The following is a 23,130-nucleotide window of genomic DNA, read 5'->3' as shown; positions in this document are numbered from 1 at the left end:
TTAATATTCAATTCCACAAGAATTGACTACCACTTTTTCAAGCAGCCCTAATGGTCTCTCAATGTGTCCGTCAGTCAATTGCAATTTCATTCGAGTTTGTCTAATGGTTGGCTGTCCCCAGGATTCCCATACCGCTTTTGTGGCTATGGCTATGCCTGCTCCACTATCCAGTATTGTCATGGTTTCAATGTCATTATATTTCACTAGGAGGGTGGTGTTTCCTTCTTCCCCTTCGTAATATTCTCCGACTTTGTTCATGGGAACAGATCGAATCTCTTTGTTGTCCATTCATTTTTCAATTTTCCCAATTTTTTTGAGATTAACCCCGTTATCCCCACCTTCTCTAGGGTTTTCTATAAATCATTCCATAAGTATGGTATGAGTTTTAACAATTCTCCCAAGGTAAGAGTGCATTGGATGGGTGTAGACATGATTGAATGAATGTTGTCTACTTCTAGGGTCTGTTCAACTCTTTTTACTTAAGTGGTCTTACACACTATGGATTCATCTTCGTTATCTCCCAAGTAAGAAGGTAATGTTTTCAAGGTCAAAGGTTTCGACATTCCTAAAGCTTCAGATCCGCAATCCTCGTACAAGGATTGTACATCCATGTTTACATTAGAAGATAGGTTATCCAACTAGACTTCCTCTATAGGAGCTTACTTTAGAGTTACGCTCCCATCGTTGATCTCTCGCACTTTTTCCCATAAGTGTCCTGGCCAGTCTTCCTCTACGAATACAATTCCGTCTAAGGCCTCTTCGCTGTCAGGCACTATAAGCTCTGGTTCTTTTGTTTCAAGGTGGGGTTCTGCCACCACATCGGCTTTTTCTTTAGTGTCTCTTACCACAAGCTCTTCAGGTTTTGCAATACTTTCGAGCTTGGGTTTTTGTTTTTCAAGCACTTCTAGCGTGATTCTTACCAAATTTTGATAAGCTTCCAGCTTAGCTGCTTCCATGTCTGGAGAAGGATAGTTTTTCCATTTGTTTTCCATGTTTTTGCTTGCTTTAATTCCTGCTTGGTAGGCTTCCAAGGTGGCATTAATAGGCTCAAAAATTTTATCAACCAGAATGGATCCTCCAGATTTCACGGTTGTTTCCTTGATTTCACTTCCAGTTTCTTTCAACTTTTCCTGGAATATCTTTTTTGCTTTCTCTTCGATTTCAACCCGTTGTTTTTGTTTTCTTATCTCATATCTTTTGCTTCTGCTTCTTTTGATTCTTTGAGAGGAAACTTTCGTATTTTATGAATCATCAGAGGAGTTGTGTTTCTTTTTCTTGGCCTGGGCTCTAGTGATTACCTTGATTGGAACAATCGGTTCACTCTCTACTGAGCTACTAGGTATCACTTAGACTACGTGTACTACCGTTTTACGCTTGTTCAAAGGATTTTTAGGACAATCTTCCGGAAAATGTCCTCCCTTTTTGCAACATTGTATGCAATAGGCTTCAACTGGTTTGAGGTTTTTGTCTGGCTCTGGACATTCATTTTTCCAGTGATCATCTGCACCACAGTTATGACAGTTTTCTATTCTTGGCTTAATCATGGGTCTTACCATGGGAGGTCTGAAACCTTGAGTAGCTACATAATACATTGGTGCGAGCTCTGGTGGAGCATAAGTCACAGTTTCTTCCATTGGTGGTGGATGTGAATTATACCAATCTCCTTCTACCATTACTGTAGATGGACTAGGCTCTGCATAGGATGTAACAGGCACTAATACTTGTTCATCTATGACTCCTTCGGAGTGCATGTACTTTACAAGCAGTGCATTATGTCCTGGATACGGAGGTTGTTGTCCCAACACAAATTGAGGTCTTTCCACACCCATTGGTGGTCTTTGAGCTTGGGTCATATTAGGTTGATATCTGTACATGGGTTGTCCATGTGGCCTCCTAGGCACGTACTGAACATTCCCATCATAGTTTGGTCTAAAGTAGCCCTCGTGGGTCTCATGGTTGGTCCATTTTTCCTCGATTGCACACCATTTTTGTGGCCTAATTGGTTGTCCCTGTTGAGGTATCCCTTGTCCTGGTTCCCTCATAGGTGCTTTTTGCATGTTGTTCATTGTGTCATTCATCCTTTTAAGCATGTCTTCTATGGATGAAAGTGGTGTTGCAGTAACCATTCCCACTTGTGCTGGTTTAGTGGATGTTGTTTTCTCGCTTTGGTTATCCTTAGGGACATCTTCTTCGTTGAAAATATCACAATTGTCTCCTACGTCAATAGCATCTGACACACACTCTTCTAGGGTTGTATGCTTCTTGCTATAGAGTATAGCATGGAGTTCTTTGTTTAGCAATCCCTCTAGAAACAATGACACTAGTCGTTCTTCTGCATGTATCTTTAGCTCTGGGCATCTGGAAATGTATTGTTTCATTTGAGTTGCACAATCCCTAAAGACTCACCATGTTTCTGTTTAAAGTTGTAGATTTGAGCTACTGTATTATGTTTGATCCCTGTTTTGGAGCAAGCAGCTACAAATCCTTGAGGTAATGTGTTCAAGTCCATGATTGACCTTGGTGGAATGTTTTGGAACCATGTCAATGCTTTTCCTTCTAATGTCATTCCAAACCCCTCGAATTGAGTATGGAAATCGAATATACGTTCTGCTCTTAGCACTTGCTTAAAGCTTGCTAAGTGGTCATATGGATCCCCTGATCCGCTGTATTTTCTGACCATTTTTGAAAATCAGCTGGTCTGGCGTGTCTGTTTGGTTCAACTCCCGGTCTCTTGGCAGGTGGTCCTGTTTCGAGTCCTTCAAACCAATTTGTTGGAAATAGTGACTCATGTAGCCCTAAACTGGCCTTAGTGTCACCGGGTTTTCTACGTGATGAGGTGGATTCTGGTTTCTGTACATTACTCTCAGATGATCTTCACGGTGTTCATCTCTTGGAATCATTTTTGGTCCTTGTCCCAATATCCAATCCCGTATGGAATACCCTTGGTATTTGGTTTGCTCTACCTCCTCAGGAGTCATCATAACAAAGTTGTTGTTATAACAATTCCTAAACAGGTAGGTTGGTAGGTCCGCTGATCCCTTATCTTTGATCTTGAAGATATAGATGATCTTCATGGCCGTTAGTTGTCCTGGTTTGGCATGCGAAGTCCATAAAAGATCTCTTTTTGTGTCTATCTTCCCAACAATAGACTCCGATCCTAGGATTATCCGTACTAAGCCGTTTCAAAGGCTTCAAATCTACTTGATCGTATCCCTCTAATTCTAAAGTTGGTGGTCCATCTTTTGCTGACATATCTGGGATTATGGTGTTTACTTCTAACCCCCATTTGTCTACCACATTAGGGTTTTCAACTTGTACATACTGAGTTCCGTTTCTGTCCATGTATATTTTTTCTTGTTTGTTTGCCATAATCTCTTCTTCAAACTCAATACCATGGTCATCAATGCGAATAGCATACTCCTCATTAGGGTCCAAGTAAACCTGGGCTCCATGACGGTTAGTCTTGTAAAAAGATAGTATATGCTTATAGCTCATTGTCGTTCTGGTTTTCGAGTGAGTCGAGTAAGAAGACATTTCGGATGTAGAATCTGAAAAAGTATCTAAGACTTCTTCAAGAATTGTGTGCAAGAAATTGCCTTGATTTACGCTTTCTTCGGTGGATACTCTACTAGAGGTTTCTCTGAGTATGCCCTGATTTCCTAGTACATGACCAGATCTAAGGATCATAAAGACTTATGAAGCCCTGGTTAGAGTACTTACCTTTGGATTGACCTGTCGTCAATTCCCACTTGATTCGACTGCAACTTTCTGTCAAGCCACTGATTCCTCGTCTACAACCTGATTCCTGTACAAATTTGATGAAGTTAGCTATTCTTCTATAAAGACAGTAGAGTTTTTTGCTAACTCCCGTGATTGGTCTATGTGTATCACTTCAGATTGAGCTATGTGAGTCAAAATTTGACTTCCAGATTCGACTTTAGTAAAAATCAAAGGTTTAATATGCAACCTGGAAACTGAGTGAACATGTACCAGTTTTGATCCGATTGAACCCAAAATTGCCCGTTGGCTTTATATTATGTTGGTCTAACACTGTGTAAGTTCAAAAGTCAAAATTGATGTCTCTGGGTAGCAGTAGTAAATAATCGCGATTATTTAGTTTTGTCAGTTTTTTGCACTTTTTGGATTGGTTTGGCAAGTATACAACTTGTTAAAGTCCGTAGACAAGTTTCAACAAATTTGGACAAAATTTGATCAAGTTTATCTACTGTTTTGTGTCCACACACTCTGATTTCGAGAATTTGGCTTAAGTCTCACTTTTGGGATCCAAATTTCACCAAAATTGATTTGTGAGGTCCACTTGATATGCTTGACCTTGTGGTATAGTCAAATGTGCAAAATTCTCAAGTTTTGAAGCAGCTGTAAATAATTGCGATTATTTACTCCAGCTATGTTTTTGCAACTTTTTTTCTCAACTTTGACACAGATCTGTTAAGCACCTCAAGTTAAGGTCACTAGCCAAGTTTCATCAAGTTTGGACAATTTTTGGTCAAACGGTCATCAATTATCTGTCTGCAGACTATCTTTGCAAATTTGGTTACAATTTTCAAACCAGTGATCCAAATCTTACCAAATTTGGTTTGTGGGCTTATTACAACATGACTAGTGATATGATGACTTGGTCAAAAAAGTTGAAAAAGGGGGTAGATGTAAATAATCGCGATTATTTACAACTGACAAGTTTTTGCATCTTTTTGGTCAACTTAGCATATACACATGTTTATCACATCAATATAAGCCTATGAATCAACTGTCAACAAGTTTGGACAAATTTTTTCCAAATTTATACTCAAGATGCAAAAAGTCAATACAAACTTTAGTTTTTACCCAGTTTAGTGATCCAAATTTCTTGGGCCTTTACAAAAGTTGTTTGTACACATGCAATGAGTCAATGGTATGAACCTTGGTTAATTTAGAGCAGAAAGTTAATAATCGCGATTATTAACTTCAGGCTTGAAATGAACACTTTTTTGCAATTTTTTCAAAGACGGTCTTTATATGAGCTATTTAAGCCTATGAATCAAGTCAAAACTTAATTTGACCTAAAATGTCAAGAAAAAGTAAATAATCTGAGTTTTGGTCAACTCTTGACATTTTTACCTCGAAGTGTCTTTGAGCTTACTAACTGGTTTAAACTTTCTGGCTTACTCTCCAGTCGGATTGAGTGGTTTCGAGTCTTTTCGAGCTATTTCTAGCCGTAGACCTAAAATTCTGCAACTTCCAAAAACAACTCACACTTGATTCTTTTAGAGAGAGCAATGTTTTGAAATCCACATCGGATCCTACTTACCATACTCCTAGATTCTCATGCAATGGGGTTGTGGAAAGTGTCCACAAAAACTCTTTTTCTTGTCTTTTTATGTTTTTTTGAGCACTGATCTTAAGACTTCTCTCGTCTACCAATCATTCTCAAAATCCTAATCTATTTCTACTATCCTACAATCCTAAAGGCACTCAGCAAATAGATTACTTCCAAGCTACCTCTACATAGCAAAAGACGACAATCTTAAGCTATGCGGTTTCTAAAAGAAAGTTTTGAACTCTAGGTGAGTGAACCTAGAGGAAGTCAAAGGATAACTTCACAAAACGCTCGTGTTTTTTCCTAGTTTAGGTCTCTTCGATCCCCGACAGCGACGCCAAATGTGGGACGTATGTCTAATCTCACCATCCTATCTTATTGTAGTATTAGCGAGAACCACGATTAATTTGTCAATCCATGGGATGAAGCTGACTCGGCTAGTGCATAGAGGCTACAAGAGGTTGCCAATCTGACGCTACACTCAAGTGACTGAAATCACCAAAAGCCAATTGCTCATCGGCAAACAAATCACATCCGTTACAGCATCAAATGACATCCAAACGTAACGAAACTTCTAGGACAAGTTTATAAGACCTAAGCACACATGCTTATGGTCTCAAACCCCACTTTAGGTCAAGTTTCAAAATCGCGATTATTAACAGTAGTGGATTTTTGACCTAGTCATTCTCGACCCAAAATACATCTAAATGCTTAGCAATGATGCCCCAATACCCCGTCGCCTATGCTCAGTTTTTGATTTGAAAGTGTAAATTCCTAGGTATAATGAAATTAGCGGCGACCCAAAAGCTATGAAATACTGTGAACTGCTTACGTCAATGCGTAGAGCTCTTACCTGCGGTTGCAATGCAATAAACATGACTGCAATGTGACAACCGGGGAGGGAGTAGGAAGCGCGAGAAGGAGAGGAGTGAGCACCGTTAGCTCACACTGCGTTTCTATTATCCAAAAACTTATAAAGAACTTACAAAAAATTGGATTTTATACCTTAGCCAAGGTTTTTGAGCGGTCAAAACTAATAATCTGGAGTTCTACCAAAGCTGGGAAATGACAGGTTGATACAATCTGAAAGCTTGTAGCCTCGACTCATTAATTACATAGTTTATCCGAGAAAATAGGAGTTACAATATTCCCGATTTATCAAAATAATAAGTGTTTTATAAAGAGAACTCCGAAAAATGGTATCCGTGTTAGCTTGCTGCTAATAATACTTTTGATGGCCCGTAGGATTTTTCCGTCGTTTGCCTCAATCAAGCCTTGCGAAACTTAAGTAAGACCCAATCATTTTCTTTGAACGTTAAGGCCCTTTTGTGCTTGTCAACAAACAACTTTTTGAGAGAGAGAGAGAGAGAGAGAGAGAGAGAGAGAGAGAGAGAGAGAGAGGAGATGGACCTCTCTTGGGGTGCTGCAACATGGCATGGAGTGAGAGCTCAAAGGTCACGAGGCAGTCTCTCGCTTCTCTCGCTCTCTCCCTCGCTGATCTCCGTTTGCTTGCTACTCTACGTGATACTGCCCTATGGTGTATCAAGTACAAGAGGATGTAGCGATGAAGACATGGCTGGGCCAAGGGCGAGGTTGGGCCAGGTAGAGCTCACCTGCATTGTGAGAGACTTGAGAACTTTGAGGGCGATGGGGCAAGCAACGAGAAATAAATAGCACCCAAGGAGATGGCTTATAGAGAGAGAAACGCAGGTATGTCTGCATGCAGGTAGCAATGGCAAATGTCAAGACTGTCTTTTCAAAAATCTCTCTCTCTCTCTCTCGGTGGCTAGCTCCATTACCTTTGTTTTGCCAATTACCATCTTGTTCAAAAGAAGCTGAGGTCCTACTAGGAGAAGTGCCATCATCCCTTCCCCTTTCTTGCGAGCAATTCTTCTTCTCCAAAGACTTGTATTATTCAACAGATTTGTTCGCATAGAGCTGCATAGCTTGCCCCATGTTGCTATTGAGCTCTTATGAGACCCACATTCCTTGCCAACCACAAGACGTAGGCATTTCCATTATGTCGATCGAATCTGCAACTATGTAATGCAGCCAAGACAGAGCATCTCATCGTGTTGATGTGGAGGCACATTTCCAAGGGGCACGTCAACAAAGCCACGGACTTGTTCACTCCCATCATTGGTGGCTGCTGCTTTGCTTATATGCTAAAAGCGAAGATTGCTGGATCCTTGGCCATCCCTGCTTTGCATAGTAGCTCCCAAGCTAAGCTTAAAGATGCAGGTGCGATGGTTGAGTCAAGGAGGTGGGACCAGAGTCCCCAAACAGTACAAGGGGGAAACAATCATTCTCTCTCTCTCTCTCTCTCTCTCTCTCTCGCAAAGTGGAAGCAGTTGCAATATGACTTTGGTCATAATCTCTCTCTGTTGTTTGGTTTGTGGAGTCATAACATGCAAGGGGCGTCGAGGCCTGTGCAATGGTTGTCTCGAATGAGTTGAGGAGGGCTTTTTGCAATGCGTTGGTTAAGTGGAAGGACAGAACCTGATGGCAATGGGGAGTCCATCTGTAAGTGAGCGTGATAAGGGAGTTAGGACCACACACAGCAATGGGGAGTCCATCTGTAAGTGAGCGTGATAAGGGAGTTAGGAGCACCGTGCAGGGGAATGCCAGAGGCAAGGGAAGTAACCTAAACCTACTGAGTGCAGAGTGTAGCCCTAAGGTTGCAAAGGGTGCTATGCTCCCTAACGTGTCATGAAAGTGAGGAGGAGGAATCTCGCAAAGCGGAAGACTTCTCTTAATGAGAGCCCAACTGAGAATGTCCGTGTCCGATTTCAAATAATCCAATTCATGATTTGAGAGCATTCATTATCTTTGTAATGAGCAGATCTTACTAACCAATGAGAAAATTGTGCTTTTAAGGAAAAAACTTCCATTTTTCACTAACAAAAAGGGAACAAACACATCACTACGTAGAAAGCCAAAAAAAACTGTTTTGAACTTAATGCCGTTTGCGAGGATATTTCTGTAGATAGAATAGAATGATCGTGAACTTGGAAAGCAGAGCTGGGGTTGCTACTACAGCTCTCACGAGCTCCTTCTTGCCCAAATGCACTCAACTTTTGGCGGTAAAGGTAGCTCATCGCCCACCTTCGAAGACAAGCTTCCATGGCGTAGTAGCCTCTACCAAACAGAAGAAGAAGGGACGCAAGACTCCCACAAGAGATTGGGCATACGAGCACTTTATGGTGCTGTGGGATGAAGTGTTCGAGCACTGCTGCACAGACCCTGTTAAGGCTACAGAGATAAGGAACCTCTCTTGCAAGGGCCTAGCAAAGCATGGGCGTGGATGTGTGCTTGTCTTCCAAGAAGTGCAGACCCGCCCTCGAGGCCCAGGTACTGGCTTTACCTCGAAGCCCCCCAAGTCTTCACGTAGGGTTCCTGACTTTGTTACACTCGAGTATAACGTGGTTTACCTGCCAAGAGAGTTTCTTTTAGATCCTAGAAAAGCTCCCTCAGAGGAAGACGTAGCAGAGGAGCCACATGATAATGCTGACCGTGTTGTGGTGGAAAATGGTAGTAATGAGATCATTGATGTTGCAGCAAGAGAGCACAAAGATAGTATGCTGGGAACTGGTGACAGTGGTGACAAGGTCATTGATATAGAAGAAATCATTCGCGAAGCCCAAGATGTGTACTCATTTTACTCGGATGATGAAGATGAATTGGATGATGCTGCAGACAACAATGACTCCTTACTTGATATGGATGATAAAGAGGGTGATACCAACTCAACTGAAGAAGATGTCACAGAGGGTGATACAAACCCTACTGACTCTCTGATCATCTTGGATGATGACACTGATAAAGATGGTATCGTTGGCTTGGATGGTAAGAATGCTGATTCTAATCTCAATAGAACTGGAAGGGACGCAGAGCAGAATTTGGATGATAACAGTGACGCCAGTTGTTCAAATGCTTCTGAGAGGTTTGATAATCATGAATCTCCACTCTTTCTTGATGATGATGGCCAAGCCAAGTCTCATGTTCTCAATTCTCTATCAACAGACACACAGTATGAGAAAGATCTGTATGCAATTAATGACCCTATATTTGTGGATGAAACTGGACAGTCTGAAGATAATAACAATGACGCCGTGCACTGTACACAAAGTGACATTAGGGAAGGGCAGAATGACTATCCAAATTTCAACAATGAGTCCCATAGTATATCTAGCTTGAGGGAATCTATGGTTTTGGAAGGTAGTGTATCTGGCATGGAAGAAATTAATGTCTCTACTGCCAATTTTCTTGAAGAAGGCACCACGTCAATAAAAGGTGGTAGCACTCATGCTGCTACTAGCCCTATCGTGGAGTTGCTTGATGAAAGCCTTGAAGCTGATACAGTTGAATCAAGTGAATCAGTAGCAATTGAGAAGGTATTCACAGTCAGCATCTTGTTTTATCTTTCTTGGTTTTTTGGGGGCTATTTTTACACGGCAACTGTAATTTTCTTGAAGCATGTTTGTTATTGTGACTCAATTATTGTAAGTTGTTGAAAAATATGTGTCTACGTCTCATGGTGGTGCAAGTGGGCTGCCCAAATGGCTATTTTTGTTGGCATCACTCTTATCCTTGTTCTGGCTACAAGTGCGTGTGTAGATATACGAGATTACAGAGAACACGTCTTCAACCTCCTTTGTCTTCCTCATCCATTGCAGTTCTATCTCACTCCTCTTATCTTTCACACTTTGTATCATATTGAGTCATTCTTAACTGTATATTATATGGTTTTTGATGTCGATTAGCACACAGGCCCTGGACTCTAGATAAGGACCATATTTCAACACTTTCTCTCAAACTTAGAATGAGCTTGGACAAGATGAATTTCAAGGGTCTCTGAAATTATGTTATTTTGGAGTTAGCGGCTTGCTCATTCATCTTCACATACTTTAAATAAATTCGAGTCACCACACAACACCTTCTCCCTGACGTATATTGTACCTCGTGATGCTTCGTCCGTTCATGTAAACCGGATTCTTCGCCAAGAAAATACTGCTGATGTTATCACAGTTTATTGAAACACTTCCCTCCAATATTGATACCCAACCTTGATAAGGGAAGTCTGAGCCACAACTCCTCACAAGAAGCAAATGTTGCATCTCTGGACTTAGCCTCCATGCTAGATAGAGCAATCGATAGGTCTTCCGTGCTGGCCAACTCATCATGAAATCCCAAGCGAAAATGCATCTCGTGTACCCGAGGGCCAACCACTAGCAAAGAACTCTTAGAAGTTATATCCAAATTCTAGTTCCAATAAGAGAATGGCCCAAGGGCTCCTTATAAACTTACATGGGATGCGTAAAAAGAGAGCTCCCAAAAAGCATCTGTTTCCAAGAGCTATAACTCCAAAACGTTGGCGTTCCAAAGCCTTGCGCAAATCTGTACCTTTTTGCCATGTGAGCAACTTTTACGCAAAAATAAGTTTTTTTTAGGGCAATTTGACTTTGTCCATTTGCAGTGGGTCGCTGGTGGGCCCTAATCCTTGCCATGCCAGGCCATGCTAGGTCAGCCACTTGTGACATATCCCCCTCTTGAAAGAAAAGTAATTGCCCTCGATTACACTTGCAAAAGAGAGAAAGGCCATAAACTAACTAGATAGACATTGACTCTTTGTACCCATGCACTAGACTGCACACATCTTGTACTTGCACAAAGACGAGTCATTGAACAATCGCATCACATTTTTGTCGAGATCTCAAATACAAATTATGGATGTCTTGATCCACTAAATCTTGTCACTATTAGATTTATATTCTTTCTCACATTTCAAGCACGCATGCCAATGAACATCCACTCTAGAAAATACATTCATAGAGCATGCATTCCACAAATCAAACACTTGGTTCACTCTGAACAGTGAGGTGCAAACAATCAATCTAGTCTTCTCATCTAGTCTAGAACTCTTGATGCAGAATTATTGCTATCTAGCCATCTCATTCTTTCAGAACTCTAGATGCACAAAGATCATTATCCAATCATTTCATTAGATAGAAGTCTCGATGCACTAGAATCACATCCTTGACTCATTTACCCGTCACATCGAGATCTCACCGATCTCTAGTAGATGGCTAGATGTACTAACTTCATCAGATCATTCTTCAAACAAAATGCAGGAGACATTTCATCTTTTCAGCAATACACACATAAAAGAGCACACATGAACAAGTTCAATCTAGGAAATTTCCAATTCAAAAGTCATTCCGCAGAATACTGTCATCCTATACCCCTAAAATTTCATAGATGAATTAGTGACTTTATTCAATCTAGGTAATCTGTGACAAAGGAGTGGAATGGCTCCCCTCTTGTGCAACACTGACCGCACTAGATTCAACCCGATGATTGGACGTGCACTCAAGGAATAGACACTGCTAAAAAATCCAAAAGCCTCAAGGTAGAACTCAAAATTAAGGAGAATCTGCAAAGTCCTCCTCCTCTATCCACTTTGCATCGAGAGTTGGAAAGTTCCCGTCCACCAAATTAGGGGTGGACCTAGCTTACCCTTTTATTCTTTTTCTTGTGCCTTGGGACCTGATGGTTGCTACACTGGCCCCTTGTCCATTGGCACCATTTTGAATCTTCGGAACTTCGATGAATTATGAGCTATTTCCTTCGGTTCTTTCTTTGGACACTTTGAGAAGACATGTCCCTGTTCACCACAACCATAACACTTGCCCTCTTTGAAGTGTTAAGTTTAGGCATCTCAAGTGAACTGCCCAATGTGATCCCATTATTTAGTTTGGCTTTTAGGTATTTATTTTACTTATTTGTCAAAGTCTTGGGTAGGGCAATTTACTGAGGGTGCTATATAAGCAACCCCTTGCCTCCATTGTATACACATTCAATTATTCATTGCCAAGGTTGATTGGTTCAGGAGACTCTCTCTCTCTCGTGCTCACTCCCCTTGGTCTCTACGCTTCCGCATCGTCAACTTTGACATGGTAGGAGAGTAGCAGGCTTGAAGCCCTTGGGTTGGAGGAGCAGACCGGAGCAAAGAGAAGAAGGGATCCCCCCCCCGCGCGGCAGCACTCATTCCCCCCCTTGCTCTTGCATTTTGAAAGGCACCACCCAGCGGCGTCGGCTTTCCCTGTGTCACAGACATTTTGAAATGCTAGCGCCCGGTAGCGTTTCTATTGGCCTAGCCTCCCTGCGAGCGTATCGAAACGCTCCCTAGCAGCAGGAAGGCAACGCGTTGTTCCTCTAGGCGTCACCTGCCATCGACAACGACAGAGGCCCCCATAGCGCATGACAACGTTTTAAAACGTTGTCCTCTGCCCGGCAGTGACATCCCCCCTCCCCTGTGAGCTCGCTTTTAAAACGCCGACAGATAGTGCCTTGCCCTGACCCCTCTTTCCCAGTGTTTTGAAACGTTGCCAGACGGCGTCTTGGCGACCCCTCTCCTTCTCACCTGCGTTTTGAAACACCGACTGGGGTAATTTCCCTAGGCGACGACCCTTCCCGCCTCCCTATTGGCCTTAGTGTTTTAAAACGCTGCTTGCTAAAGGCAGTGGGCTCTTTGGTGCAGGAGATCGACAAGGCTTTGGAGAATGTGCTGCGGGCTTGTGATTGCCCACTGGGCAATGGTGGTGACCAGCTTGAGGAGTGTCCATTCGAGGAGCAGTCTTGGCTTAAGAGCCGGAATCAAGAGAGGGCGTGAAAGATCGGCTTTGGGCCTTGGCTTGGTGTCAATCTTGCAGCTCTTGGAGTTTATTGTGGAGCTTTGGAATTGTTCAAGGCCTACCACAGGGCAAACGTGCGGAGCGGATATCGGCAAACAAAGTTTCGGATGTCAGAGAGGGATAGCAGATTGTGTGGAGCCCATTGCGTGTGGAGTTCCCTTTGCGGTGGAGTTGAAGCTACTTGGATCTTTTTCGGCTTGGTTTGACGGCCATTTTTTCGAGTGCGAGAAGGTGCTCGATTACCAAATCTTGCAACTTCAATATGTCCCTATCTTGCTTGAGGCGTGATGACATCGACCAAAGACAACCAAAAGCTATGGATAACGGATCGTCACCCATCCATTTAGCGGCCTATACACCGGCACAGTTCTCAAGGAACCCGCCAATTTGTTTGGCTCGAGTTTATGAAGTCAGAAGCAAATGGAGGAGTTTGCTAGAGGACAATGGCAAAGGTCAGTTGGACACAGATGGAAGTACCAATACTCAGTTAGCTGCCTCGGTACCTGAGAGATACGACCACAGTCATGATTGTGATTCGATGCTTTGTTTGGCTTGAGCGTTTGAAGCCAAAGTCGAAAGCAAGAACTCACAAATAGACAAGGACAAAGGCAAGCTGGACAGAGGTTATGGTAATATAGATTTGACAGAGGAGATCGCCATGGCACTCGTGGTGGTGGCCACCGTGGCCTCGACGTCAGATTTCTAGTCAAATGACAGGTGTCACCACTAGCTTCAGCCAGAGAGAGGCTTGTGAGTGGCAGAGAGGGGCAACCACATGCTCCCTATAATTAATTTGGACCCCTGTGTTGGAGTTCAAGTTATTGGTGTTTGGACCTGCAGGTCGGAGTTCAATGCACATGCATCTGGCAGGGAACCAATCAGACGTCTAAAACACTATGGATGAGTGCACCAATCCATTGTTGTTGGCCAGATTATGGACATGATGTGTTCCAACAGTTCATTATCTTGGAGTTTTATATTTTGGACTTGATGTGTTCATAGTTCACGAATGGGGATTATTGGGCGTAGTATTGTCTACAGTACTCAGCACGCCGCTCTTCTGCCAATTTGGGCCCTGTGGATTTCTTTATCTTCTTCTTGCCCTTCTTCTCCTCGGAAGACCTTTTTCGTGTTGACTTGGACATTGGGTTGTCTGTGTCAAAGTCGACGATGCGGAAGCGTAGAGACCAAGGGGAGTGAGCGCGCGAGAGAGAGAGAGAGAGAGAGAGAGAGAGAGAGAGAGAGAGAGAGAGAGTCTCCTGAACCAATCAACCTTGGCAATGAATAACTGAATGTGTATACAATGGAGGCAAGGGGTTGTTTATATAGCAATCCCAGAAAATTGCCCTATCCAAGACTTTGACAAATAAGTAAAATAAATACCTAAAAGCCAAACTAAATAATATCATCACATTGGGCAGTTCACTTGAGATGCCAAAACTTTAACACCCTCTCTGCAGCTCATAGTGGACATCAATAGTAAAACCAAGTCGATGAAGAAGCTACAATGGACACCCCAAAAAGTGGCCACCAACTGGATACACCTCGGTGTTGCTCTCCTCAACTTTGTACCTGAAAGTAATGCCATCTTGAGCATCGGTTGCCTTTGTAGAAACTTTGAACTGTAGACCACACTACGCCCAATAATCCCCATTCGTGAATTGCGAACACATCACGTCCAAAATATAAAACTCCAAGATAATGAACTGTTGGAACACATCCTGCCCATAATCTGACCAACAACAATGGATTGGTGCACTCATCCATAGTGTTTTAGACGTGTGATTGGGTCCCTACCAGATGCATGTGCATTGAACTCCGACCTACGGGTCCAAACATCAATAACTTGAACTCCAACACAAGGGTCCAAATTAATTAAAGGGAGCATTGCTTGCCCCTCTCTGCCACTCATAAGCCTCTCTCTGGCTGAAGCTAGTGGTGACACCGATCTTCATGTGACTAGAGGGCGAGAGTCGTGCCAGTGTAGTCACCACCACACCGGCAATCTCCTTGCTGTCCTTCCCTGAGTCACTATCACTGCTTTCCTCCTGTTGCTTGCTTTTACCTTTGTCCTTTGTAGAATCTCTATCTTTGCCTTTGGATTTGCAATCCTTGGCCAGAGGACCACGCTTTCTACATTTGTAACAACGGTACTTTGTCCTCTTTCTGGAATCCGAAGCAGCAAGTGCTTCACCATGTGCTTCCATTGTCTCAGAAATCTGAATTTTGCCTTGAGTTACCAACACGGCTTCCTCCTCAATGAGAAAAGAGCTGAGATCATCAAATTCCAGCTTTTCCTTCGTGACTTGTAGTCAAAGTGTCCTAGCCACTGTTTCATACTCTTGAGGCAACTTCGTGAGAACCAAAGCAGCTAACTGGGTACTCGTCAGTGCACTCTTCATAGCCAATAGTTGATCATTAATAACTTTAGTCTTCATAAGGAATGATTGCATGCCTCGTGGAAAGTGAATGGCAAACAACTGTCGAAGAAGGTGACTGCTTGCATCGTAGAATCCCGATCAAACATACTTACAAGCTTGAACCACATTTCGTTGGCAGTCTTCAAGGTCTGAATAGCTGGAGAAAGGTCCTTTGTAAGAGATTCCTCAATGGCCGACATTGCCTTCGCATTAGCCGCATCCCAATCGACACACAATTTGAGATATTCGTCATCTTGAAGGCGGGTGTACTTGTTGTGGGAATCCCATGCGGGACGAGGCTTCGAGCCGTCGACAACATCCATAAGCCTTTCCGTGAGAACCAGAGTCGCATAATCAAATTCCAATGAGTGTAGTTATTCCTGTTCAATTTGTCGCTGGAGCTCGAGCAAGGGAGGGCCATGGTGAAGTTGCTAGATTTGGAACTCCGGGAAACTTCTCACACTCCAAAGTGTGGCCGCACGATCCAAGCCGCAAAAAATAGAACCCAAGCCGTTCCCTCTGTCCTCAATTCCCAAGTGGCTCCAATATCCACCTCTTGGTCTCCCAAGCTACACCTCAACAACTTTTCTGCCTTGCTCCTTACTTCCCTTCAAGCCAACAAGACGTAGTCAATCTTCTCTCCCACTGCTTCTCAAAAGGGCCCCACTAGGTCACATCCCACAACGTTTTGACACGCTGACGTAGAGGAACTTCAATGGCCTACAGATCCTAGCGTCTTAAAAAGTTGTGGGGAGTGAGGGTTTAGTATTGTTGTTGTCGGCGTTTCACCAAGCGGACCGGCCAAGGGGGTGAGGGAGTGACTGTCCTACAGATAGCGTTTCAAAACACTGGGTAGGAAGGGAGCGAGGTCAGTGTGACACTGGTAGCGTTTCAAAACGCTTGCTGGCAGGGGAGTTTGCGCCAAGGGGAGGAGGCTGTCGGCAGTCAGCGTTGTGAAACGCTTGCAGGGGGGGCAGTGTGGGGGAGACCGGCGCCGGAAGGGGCAGAAACGTTTTAGAATGCTATGGGCAGAGTGGGCAGCGACAGTGGGGTGCGAGGGGGGGAAATGCCGTGAGGTAAGTTTCTTCTCCTCTTCATGACCGCTCCTCCATGCCAAGGGCTTCACACGCACGGAGCTTCACCAAGACGCTCTGATACCATGTCAAAGTTGACGATGCGGAAGCCTAGAGACCAAGGGGAGTGAGCACACGAGAGAGAGGGAGAGAGTCTCCTGAACCAATCAACCTTGGCAATGAATAACCGAAAGTGTATACAATGGAGGTAAGGGGTTGCTTATATAGCAATCCTAGTAAATTGACCTACCCAAGACGTTGACAAATAAGTAAAATAAATACCTAAAAGCCAAACTAAATAATGGGATCACATTGGGCAGTTCACTTGAGATGCCAAAACTTTAACAGTCTGTCGGCTAAGTCAAGGAGCTTGAATGCATGAAAAATCGGTCTTTTGCGCATGCCATGAGCTTTTGAATACTCTTGGACTTTTGCTTCAAACAATACCGCCTGATCTCTTTTGGTAAGCCATAGCAAAACCGCTCAATCTGTTCTAGAAAAGGAATCTTCTGAAAAAAAGTAACTTGCAAAAAGGTGTTCCAACATCGTTGCCAATACGACGCCCAAGTATCGTCTTTCGTCACTCTTAGATGTTTCCAAGCCGTGATGACGTCCTCTTCATACTCCTCCATCAACCATGCTGTAAGTTAAGAGTCTTTTGAACTTTATCCACGTCTTTGGTACTTTCTGTGCAAAAGTAGGGTCGACCACCATATCTGTGCATTACCTTTAAGAAGAGACGCTGCCTTTTGTACCTTGGAGGCTTTAGAGAAAGCGATGTCAAACTGTTGTATGTAAGGAAGAGCTCAATGGTTCATAGGTGCCCATACTGGGTTTTGACCGATTGTGCACTGATATAGTTGCTACAATAATTACTGTTGGTAGATACCAGCTTTATATTAGTGCCTATAGAAGTCCAAATCCCACAACGTACATTCTCCTCTCCTTTCTTTGAATTTTGGTCTATTTCCTAAATTCAAAAAAGCGCACTAATATCAGCTTTCACGCTTCTGTTTATCTGGAGCTTTCTTCAGAGTCGTCTTTTGAACTGTTTGGGGTGGCATCTGAAGTGTTGTAGGTCGACCACTTCCTTGAGCGTTTGAGCGTTGGAGCTGGTGTTCTCCTTCTAGACGAGTCGATAAATGGCCTAATGCTCCAATTGCTCCCTGCGCCCAGTCATCATCTCCATTTCGTAGGGCGTCAGTGCGTTCTAGGTCTGCTTGTTAGGATCATAGTGTCTACTTTCCTGTGGAAAGTCTGGCTTTGGCCAGCTTGTGGCATATCGATGCCGTGTGAACTCCTTCTAGATGATTTGATAAATGGCCTCCTGCTCTAGTTGCTCCCTACGCTCAATTGTCATCTCCACTGCGTAGGGTGTCAACCCGTTCCAGGTCTTCGTGTCAGAGAATAAAGTGTCTTCTTTCCTCTAGTAAGTCTGGCTCGTTCTAGGTCTGCGTGTCAGGATCATAGTGTCTACTTTCCTGTGGAAAGTCTGGCTTTGGCCAGCTTGTGGCATATCGATGCCGTGTGAACTCCTCCTAGATGATTCGATAAATGGCCTCCTGCTCTAGCTGCTCTCTTCGCTCAATCGTCATCTCCACTACGTAGGGTGTCAGCGCGTTCCAGGTCTTCGTGTCAGAGAATAAAGTGTCTTCTTTCCTCTAGTAAGTCTGGCTCGTTCTAGGTCTGCGTGTCAGGATCATAGTGTCTACTTTCTTGTGTATAGTGTGGCTTTGGCCAGCTTGTGGCATATCGATGCCGTGTGAACTCCTCCTAGATGATTCGATAAATGGCCTCCTGGTCTAGCTGCTCCCTGCGCTCAATCGTCATCTCCACCGCGTAGGGTGTCAGCGCGTTCCAAGTCTACGGTCAGAGAATAAAGTGTCTTCTTTCCTCTAGTAAGTTTGGCTCTGGCCAGCTTGTGGCATATGGATGCTGTGTGAATCCAACCAGCTGGATTTGGTTGGTTGGCCTTGATCCTAGCTTCAAAGAGTATCTCGACCATCTCTCTAGATTGGGGTTCAGCGCTTGCTTTGCTAGGCTAGGTCTTTCTCAGGTATCTTCGAGGCATCTACTGGAAGTTGGAGCAGCTCATTGGTATACTTTATCAGCATGCTGATCTGGCTCCGCCACTGTGTCATCATTCCTCTGAAATTGATGAGCTCATCTTTTAGTTCGGAGAATGTCGTTTTTTGTTCTGTATCATTGAGCATGTTCTTCTAGGCTACCCATAATAAGCCTTGCTTTGCTCATTCCATTCTCTTATTTGGTCTACTATCTTGATGTACCTGTGCTGATCGGCCGGTTCCTTGTACTTGGTATAAGGCTGGGTAAAACGTGGGAAGCTCATCATCCTTCATAGGCAAGGGATACATGACCACCAAGGAATCAGACACTGCCTCAATGTAGCAGTTTCCTATTCCTGGAGACTCATTCTTGTTTTGGGGCCTCTGTTGCTGGACGCATTGTTCTCTAGCAGAATGATTATCTTCCGGTCGAGCAGTCGCCCGACGATCTGCATTTTTGTCAAGAGAGCGTGCATCTCCAATGTGATGTCCTTCATACATTTATAAGAAGGCCAGTTGCCTAGCAACATATTCAACTGAACACCCAGGTTTTGCATGCTTATTGTGGTTAGTTGTTGAGCCTCGGGGACCGAGGTTCACCAACATATCATCTTTAGTGAACACGAACTCTTGAAACCTGTCCAGTACTTGAATTGTATTGGGGTGTGGGGGTAGTCTGTAGGATGCTTGTTTGTGATAGTTGATAATCTTCCATTGTTTGATCGTTCTCTTTGCCCCCCCAAAAAAGCATCCGAAATGTCACGTGACACATCCAACCCTATGTGTCCGTGGACAAGCTACACCATAACAGGGTTTCCGTCAAGTCCAGTCAGTCTAGATTAGAAGTGATATGGCACTTTTGTGAGTCTATTCGTAGACCGTGCATGCCCAGTCACTTAGCATAGATGCATATCCTCTGGTTGCACATAGCATGATCATCAGTATTCCCATCAGAATCCATTAGAATCAGTTAGGGGATTTTTCCAGTGCATTTAGCCTATTTTCCCTATTTTTGACATTTTTCACTTATTAATTTAAGTGACTTCCCAAGAAAAGTAGGTAGGGCAAATTGGGTAAGAAAATTTATAAACAAACCAAAGCTAGCACTCTTTGGCAGATGAGCAAGGAGCACAAGAGGCCCTCAGGGAGCAGGTACTCCCTCTCTCTTAGCAAGAACCCCTCAAGCACCATCAAGCCCTGGGCATTTTCCACCCTCAGCACTAGCGTTTTAGGTCATCGCCACATCCTCCCTAGCCCTGGCGTTTTTCAGCTTTGCAGTCATCGCCAACTTCCCAGATTGCCTAGCGTTTTTGCTAGCGCTACCCCAATCTGCCAGCGTTTTCATTTTCAGCCTTAAGTGAAGCATTTGCAGCAGCGTTTTCAGCCTTAGGAACAGCAGCAGATTCAGCCCTAGCCACTTGCAGAAGATCGCCATTTTCAGCCTTCAAAAACGCAGCCAAAACAGCAGCCCCAAAACAGTCCCCGATTTTCAGCCATAGCGTTTTTATGGACAACAGATAGAAGGTCGCAGATTTCAGCCCTTAAGTCGTCAACATCGTCCCCGTCTTCGTCACCGACATAGTCCCAAGTTGCATCAGTTCCATGCATCATCATTGTACCACTTTGTGCAATCAATCGTAGACCACTCTCGCCAACGAGAGTGGGGCCTTCGGAGGAGGGTTTTACAATGTCTCTGGTGTCGTATCTCTCTTCTCTCTTTCTCTCAGTCTCATACACTTGCACGCACAATATCCACTCACTTTGTTCGTGATCATAGCACTCTCCATAAAGAACGGAAGGCTCTCCCTTTCGTAAGAATTAAAAAGGAACCTTGAGCAATATGGATCGGTAATCTTGAGAAAATACAACATTCATTCCGCTGCACCATACACGAAACCTCTCCAAATTTGAACATACATTGTCATCATGTAAGAAATTATGAATTTGAAGGGCCTTTCGTGACACAGGCATTTGTTTAGACGTAGACATTGATTAGAATGCTCTGGATCGGGGTTGACCTCTGGATTGAGTTCGATCTGCACAACGTTCCCTTTAGTCAATGCCCTGCTTTGTTGCTGACCTATTGGTGGCTGCTTTGTGGTAGTCTGTGGTTGACCTTGGGTCTGTTTACCCTGATTTTGTCCTTGGTCATCTGATTGGTCCATAGGACCCTTAGCTCTTTCTTGTGTGGACTCTGTGGAGTCGGCTGGCTGTCCCTTGTTGCCGAACCTGGAGCTCGTGAAGGTTGGTCATCGTCATTATCCTTCTTATCTGTAGTCCCCCCCCCCCCCCCCCCCCTCCCAGTCTCCTTGTCTTTATCCTGCTCCTCATCTTCCTCTTCTTCATCCTCATCCACATCATGAGTCAAACGCTCAATAAGAGCATGATTGGCCAATGTGCCAGTATAAATTGAGGTCTTCTCTTCCGGATCTTCCTTTATAGTATTCACCAGATTTTGCAGGTCTTCGAAATTCGAAGTGAGATTGCCTTTTGCATTAGATATATCCACTAGGGATTCGTAAATGTACTTATCTAGGATGGATTGTTCCAGAACAGTATGTGCTTTCAGACTATTTAGGACAACAGTCTTCTGATCTAATTGCATCCTTTGCGCATTCACGTCTTTGGTGAGTCTCCACTTGTTTGCACTGAGAGTGGAGTTTTGGGTCTTTATTTGTGTAACAGACTTGGACACTCCAAGTCGAGAATCTACTGCGACACCACAAATAATCACTTCAAAACAGTTCACAGTTCACAATTGATCGGACAATGGACCGGCGGAGTTCCATGCCTAGAGATATTGGCCCCAAAGATTGGCGACCCTTTCGGTATTTCTTTTTGTATTAATTTGCAACTCAAAGTACAAGCGAGTAGCTGGGACTCGCTCTCAGACTCTGCATCCAGATGCTCTGAGAAGTGAGAGCCCAAACTACTTATTTAAAGAGTTTACAAGGGATGCCAAAAGCAGAGCCCCAAAAGCTGTTTCAAAAGCCTTCAAAAATAAAAGCAAAGAGCTCTCTAAAATGAAGCACCTTATTCCCAAAAGCTGCCCCTTTATTTGTGTAGGAAAAATCAGCCTTGCTATGCGTAGCCAAAAAGCAAAAGTGCCGTACGCTGCTGCCATGTCAGTAGCCCGCAAATCGTGCCGCAAATTCGGGGTATGCCACGTCAGCAGTCAGTCCATACCGCAGGCCATGTCAGCATTCACGGTCGCCATTTTCCCGGTAACAGTAGGGCGGTTGTGTGTGTATTGGGCAGCCACGTCACCAAGTTGTGACTTACCCCCCCTCTTGAAAGCATTGTAATCGCCCTCGATTACGCCTGCAAAACAGACAGAAGCCATAAACTGTCTTAGCAGACACAGACTGTTAGTACCGACGCACTAGGAACACACATCTAACACATGTACCAAATCGACAGTCACATCACATGACATCACCGGACATCACTTGACATCACAAGACATCACATGACAAATCACATTCAACATTCATTCGAATCTTAGACCATGATTTATCGGCAATGCAATTAGCAATCGTATCTAGATCCACTCAAGACCTCATAAATGTCCGATTGACTAATCCCTATTGCAACCATGTCTATCAAGATCATTCAGACCAAAATGCTGCAGTCATTTCGTCTATTAGTCCGTGCACTTAAACAAGTCAAGAACAAATCAATTTCAAAACTTTTTAAATTTCCATTTCATAAAGTCATACAACATAATACTGTCAGCTCTAAGTATCCCTGAAGCTCAAAGAGACATCAGTGACTCTAGTATTCAAAAATCGAGGCATTTGTTGACAAAGGAGCGGAGTAACTCCCCTCTTGTGCATACCCATTGCACCAGATCTCCGGCCAAGCTGAATTCGGGGTTCCATTTGGAATAGACTATGCTAAACCAAAAGCTTCAAGGTAAAGTTTCACAATCTGAGGAGTATCTTCTAGGTCCTCCTCCTCCATCCACTTCGCATCCAATGCAGGGTAGTTCTTGAATATAACCAAGAACCGCCTTTTGACTTTACCCTTATTCTTTCTGTTCTTATGTGCCAATATCTGTTCAGGAACAAGGATCTCCTCGTTTTCTTCCACTTCGGGTTGCTCATCAGGCTCCCCGTCTTTAGGCACATCACCTTTAAAAGGTTTCAAGAGACACATGAAAAGCATTGTGAATCCTCCAAGTGTCAGGCAGCTTCAGTCGGAAGGAGACATCATTGATCTTTTTGGAGATCTGGAAAGGTCCGTAGTATCGCATACTAAGCTTTGGAAAAAGCCTCTCCTTTCCCTTTTTCTTTCTCAGGCGTGCCTTCTCAAAACATAAGAGCACCCAATCATTCTCCTTCAATTTCAAATCACGACGATGGTGATCTGCTGCCTTTTTATGTCTTTCCTGAGATTTCTGCAAAGCCTTGCGGACCTTGGCAAAAGCCGTGTCCAAGTCGCGCGTGTACTCATCGCCTTCAAAAATCTTATCTTTTGTGCTTAGAAAGGGTGGAACCTTCGCAGCACCTTCAATAATCTCAAATGGCGCCTTTCCCGTTGAAGAGTGTATCGTGTTAT

General features: G+C 43.7%; 1 protein-coding gene across 1 annotated transcript in view; it reads left to right on the top strand.

Annotated features, from left to right (window-relative positions):
- Nucleotides 1-8,276: 8,276 nt before the first annotated feature.
- LOC147445923 (uncharacterized) overlaps nt 8,277-23,130 on the top strand; it is a 41,492-nt gene continuing 26,638 nt past the window's right edge. The window contains exon 1 of the mRNA XM_086525252.1: nt 8,277-9,711. Within this exon, the coding sequence (XP_086381378.1) occupies nt 8,314-9,711 (1,398 nt within the window). The 5' untranslated portion in view covers nt 8,277-8,313. The remainder of the gene's footprint in view (nt 9,712-23,130) is intronic.

Source organism: Adiantum capillus-veneris, chromosome 12 (genome assembly GCF_014529385.1).
Source record: "Adiantum capillus-veneris isolate H3 chromosome 12, ASM1452938v2, whole genome shotgun sequence".
NCBI classification, from domain to species: domain Eukaryota; kingdom Viridiplantae; phylum Streptophyta; class Polypodiopsida; order Polypodiales; family Pteridaceae; genus Adiantum; species Adiantum capillus-veneris.
Note: the sequence above shows the minus strand (reverse complement) of the source record. Positions and strands in the feature narration are given on the sequence as shown.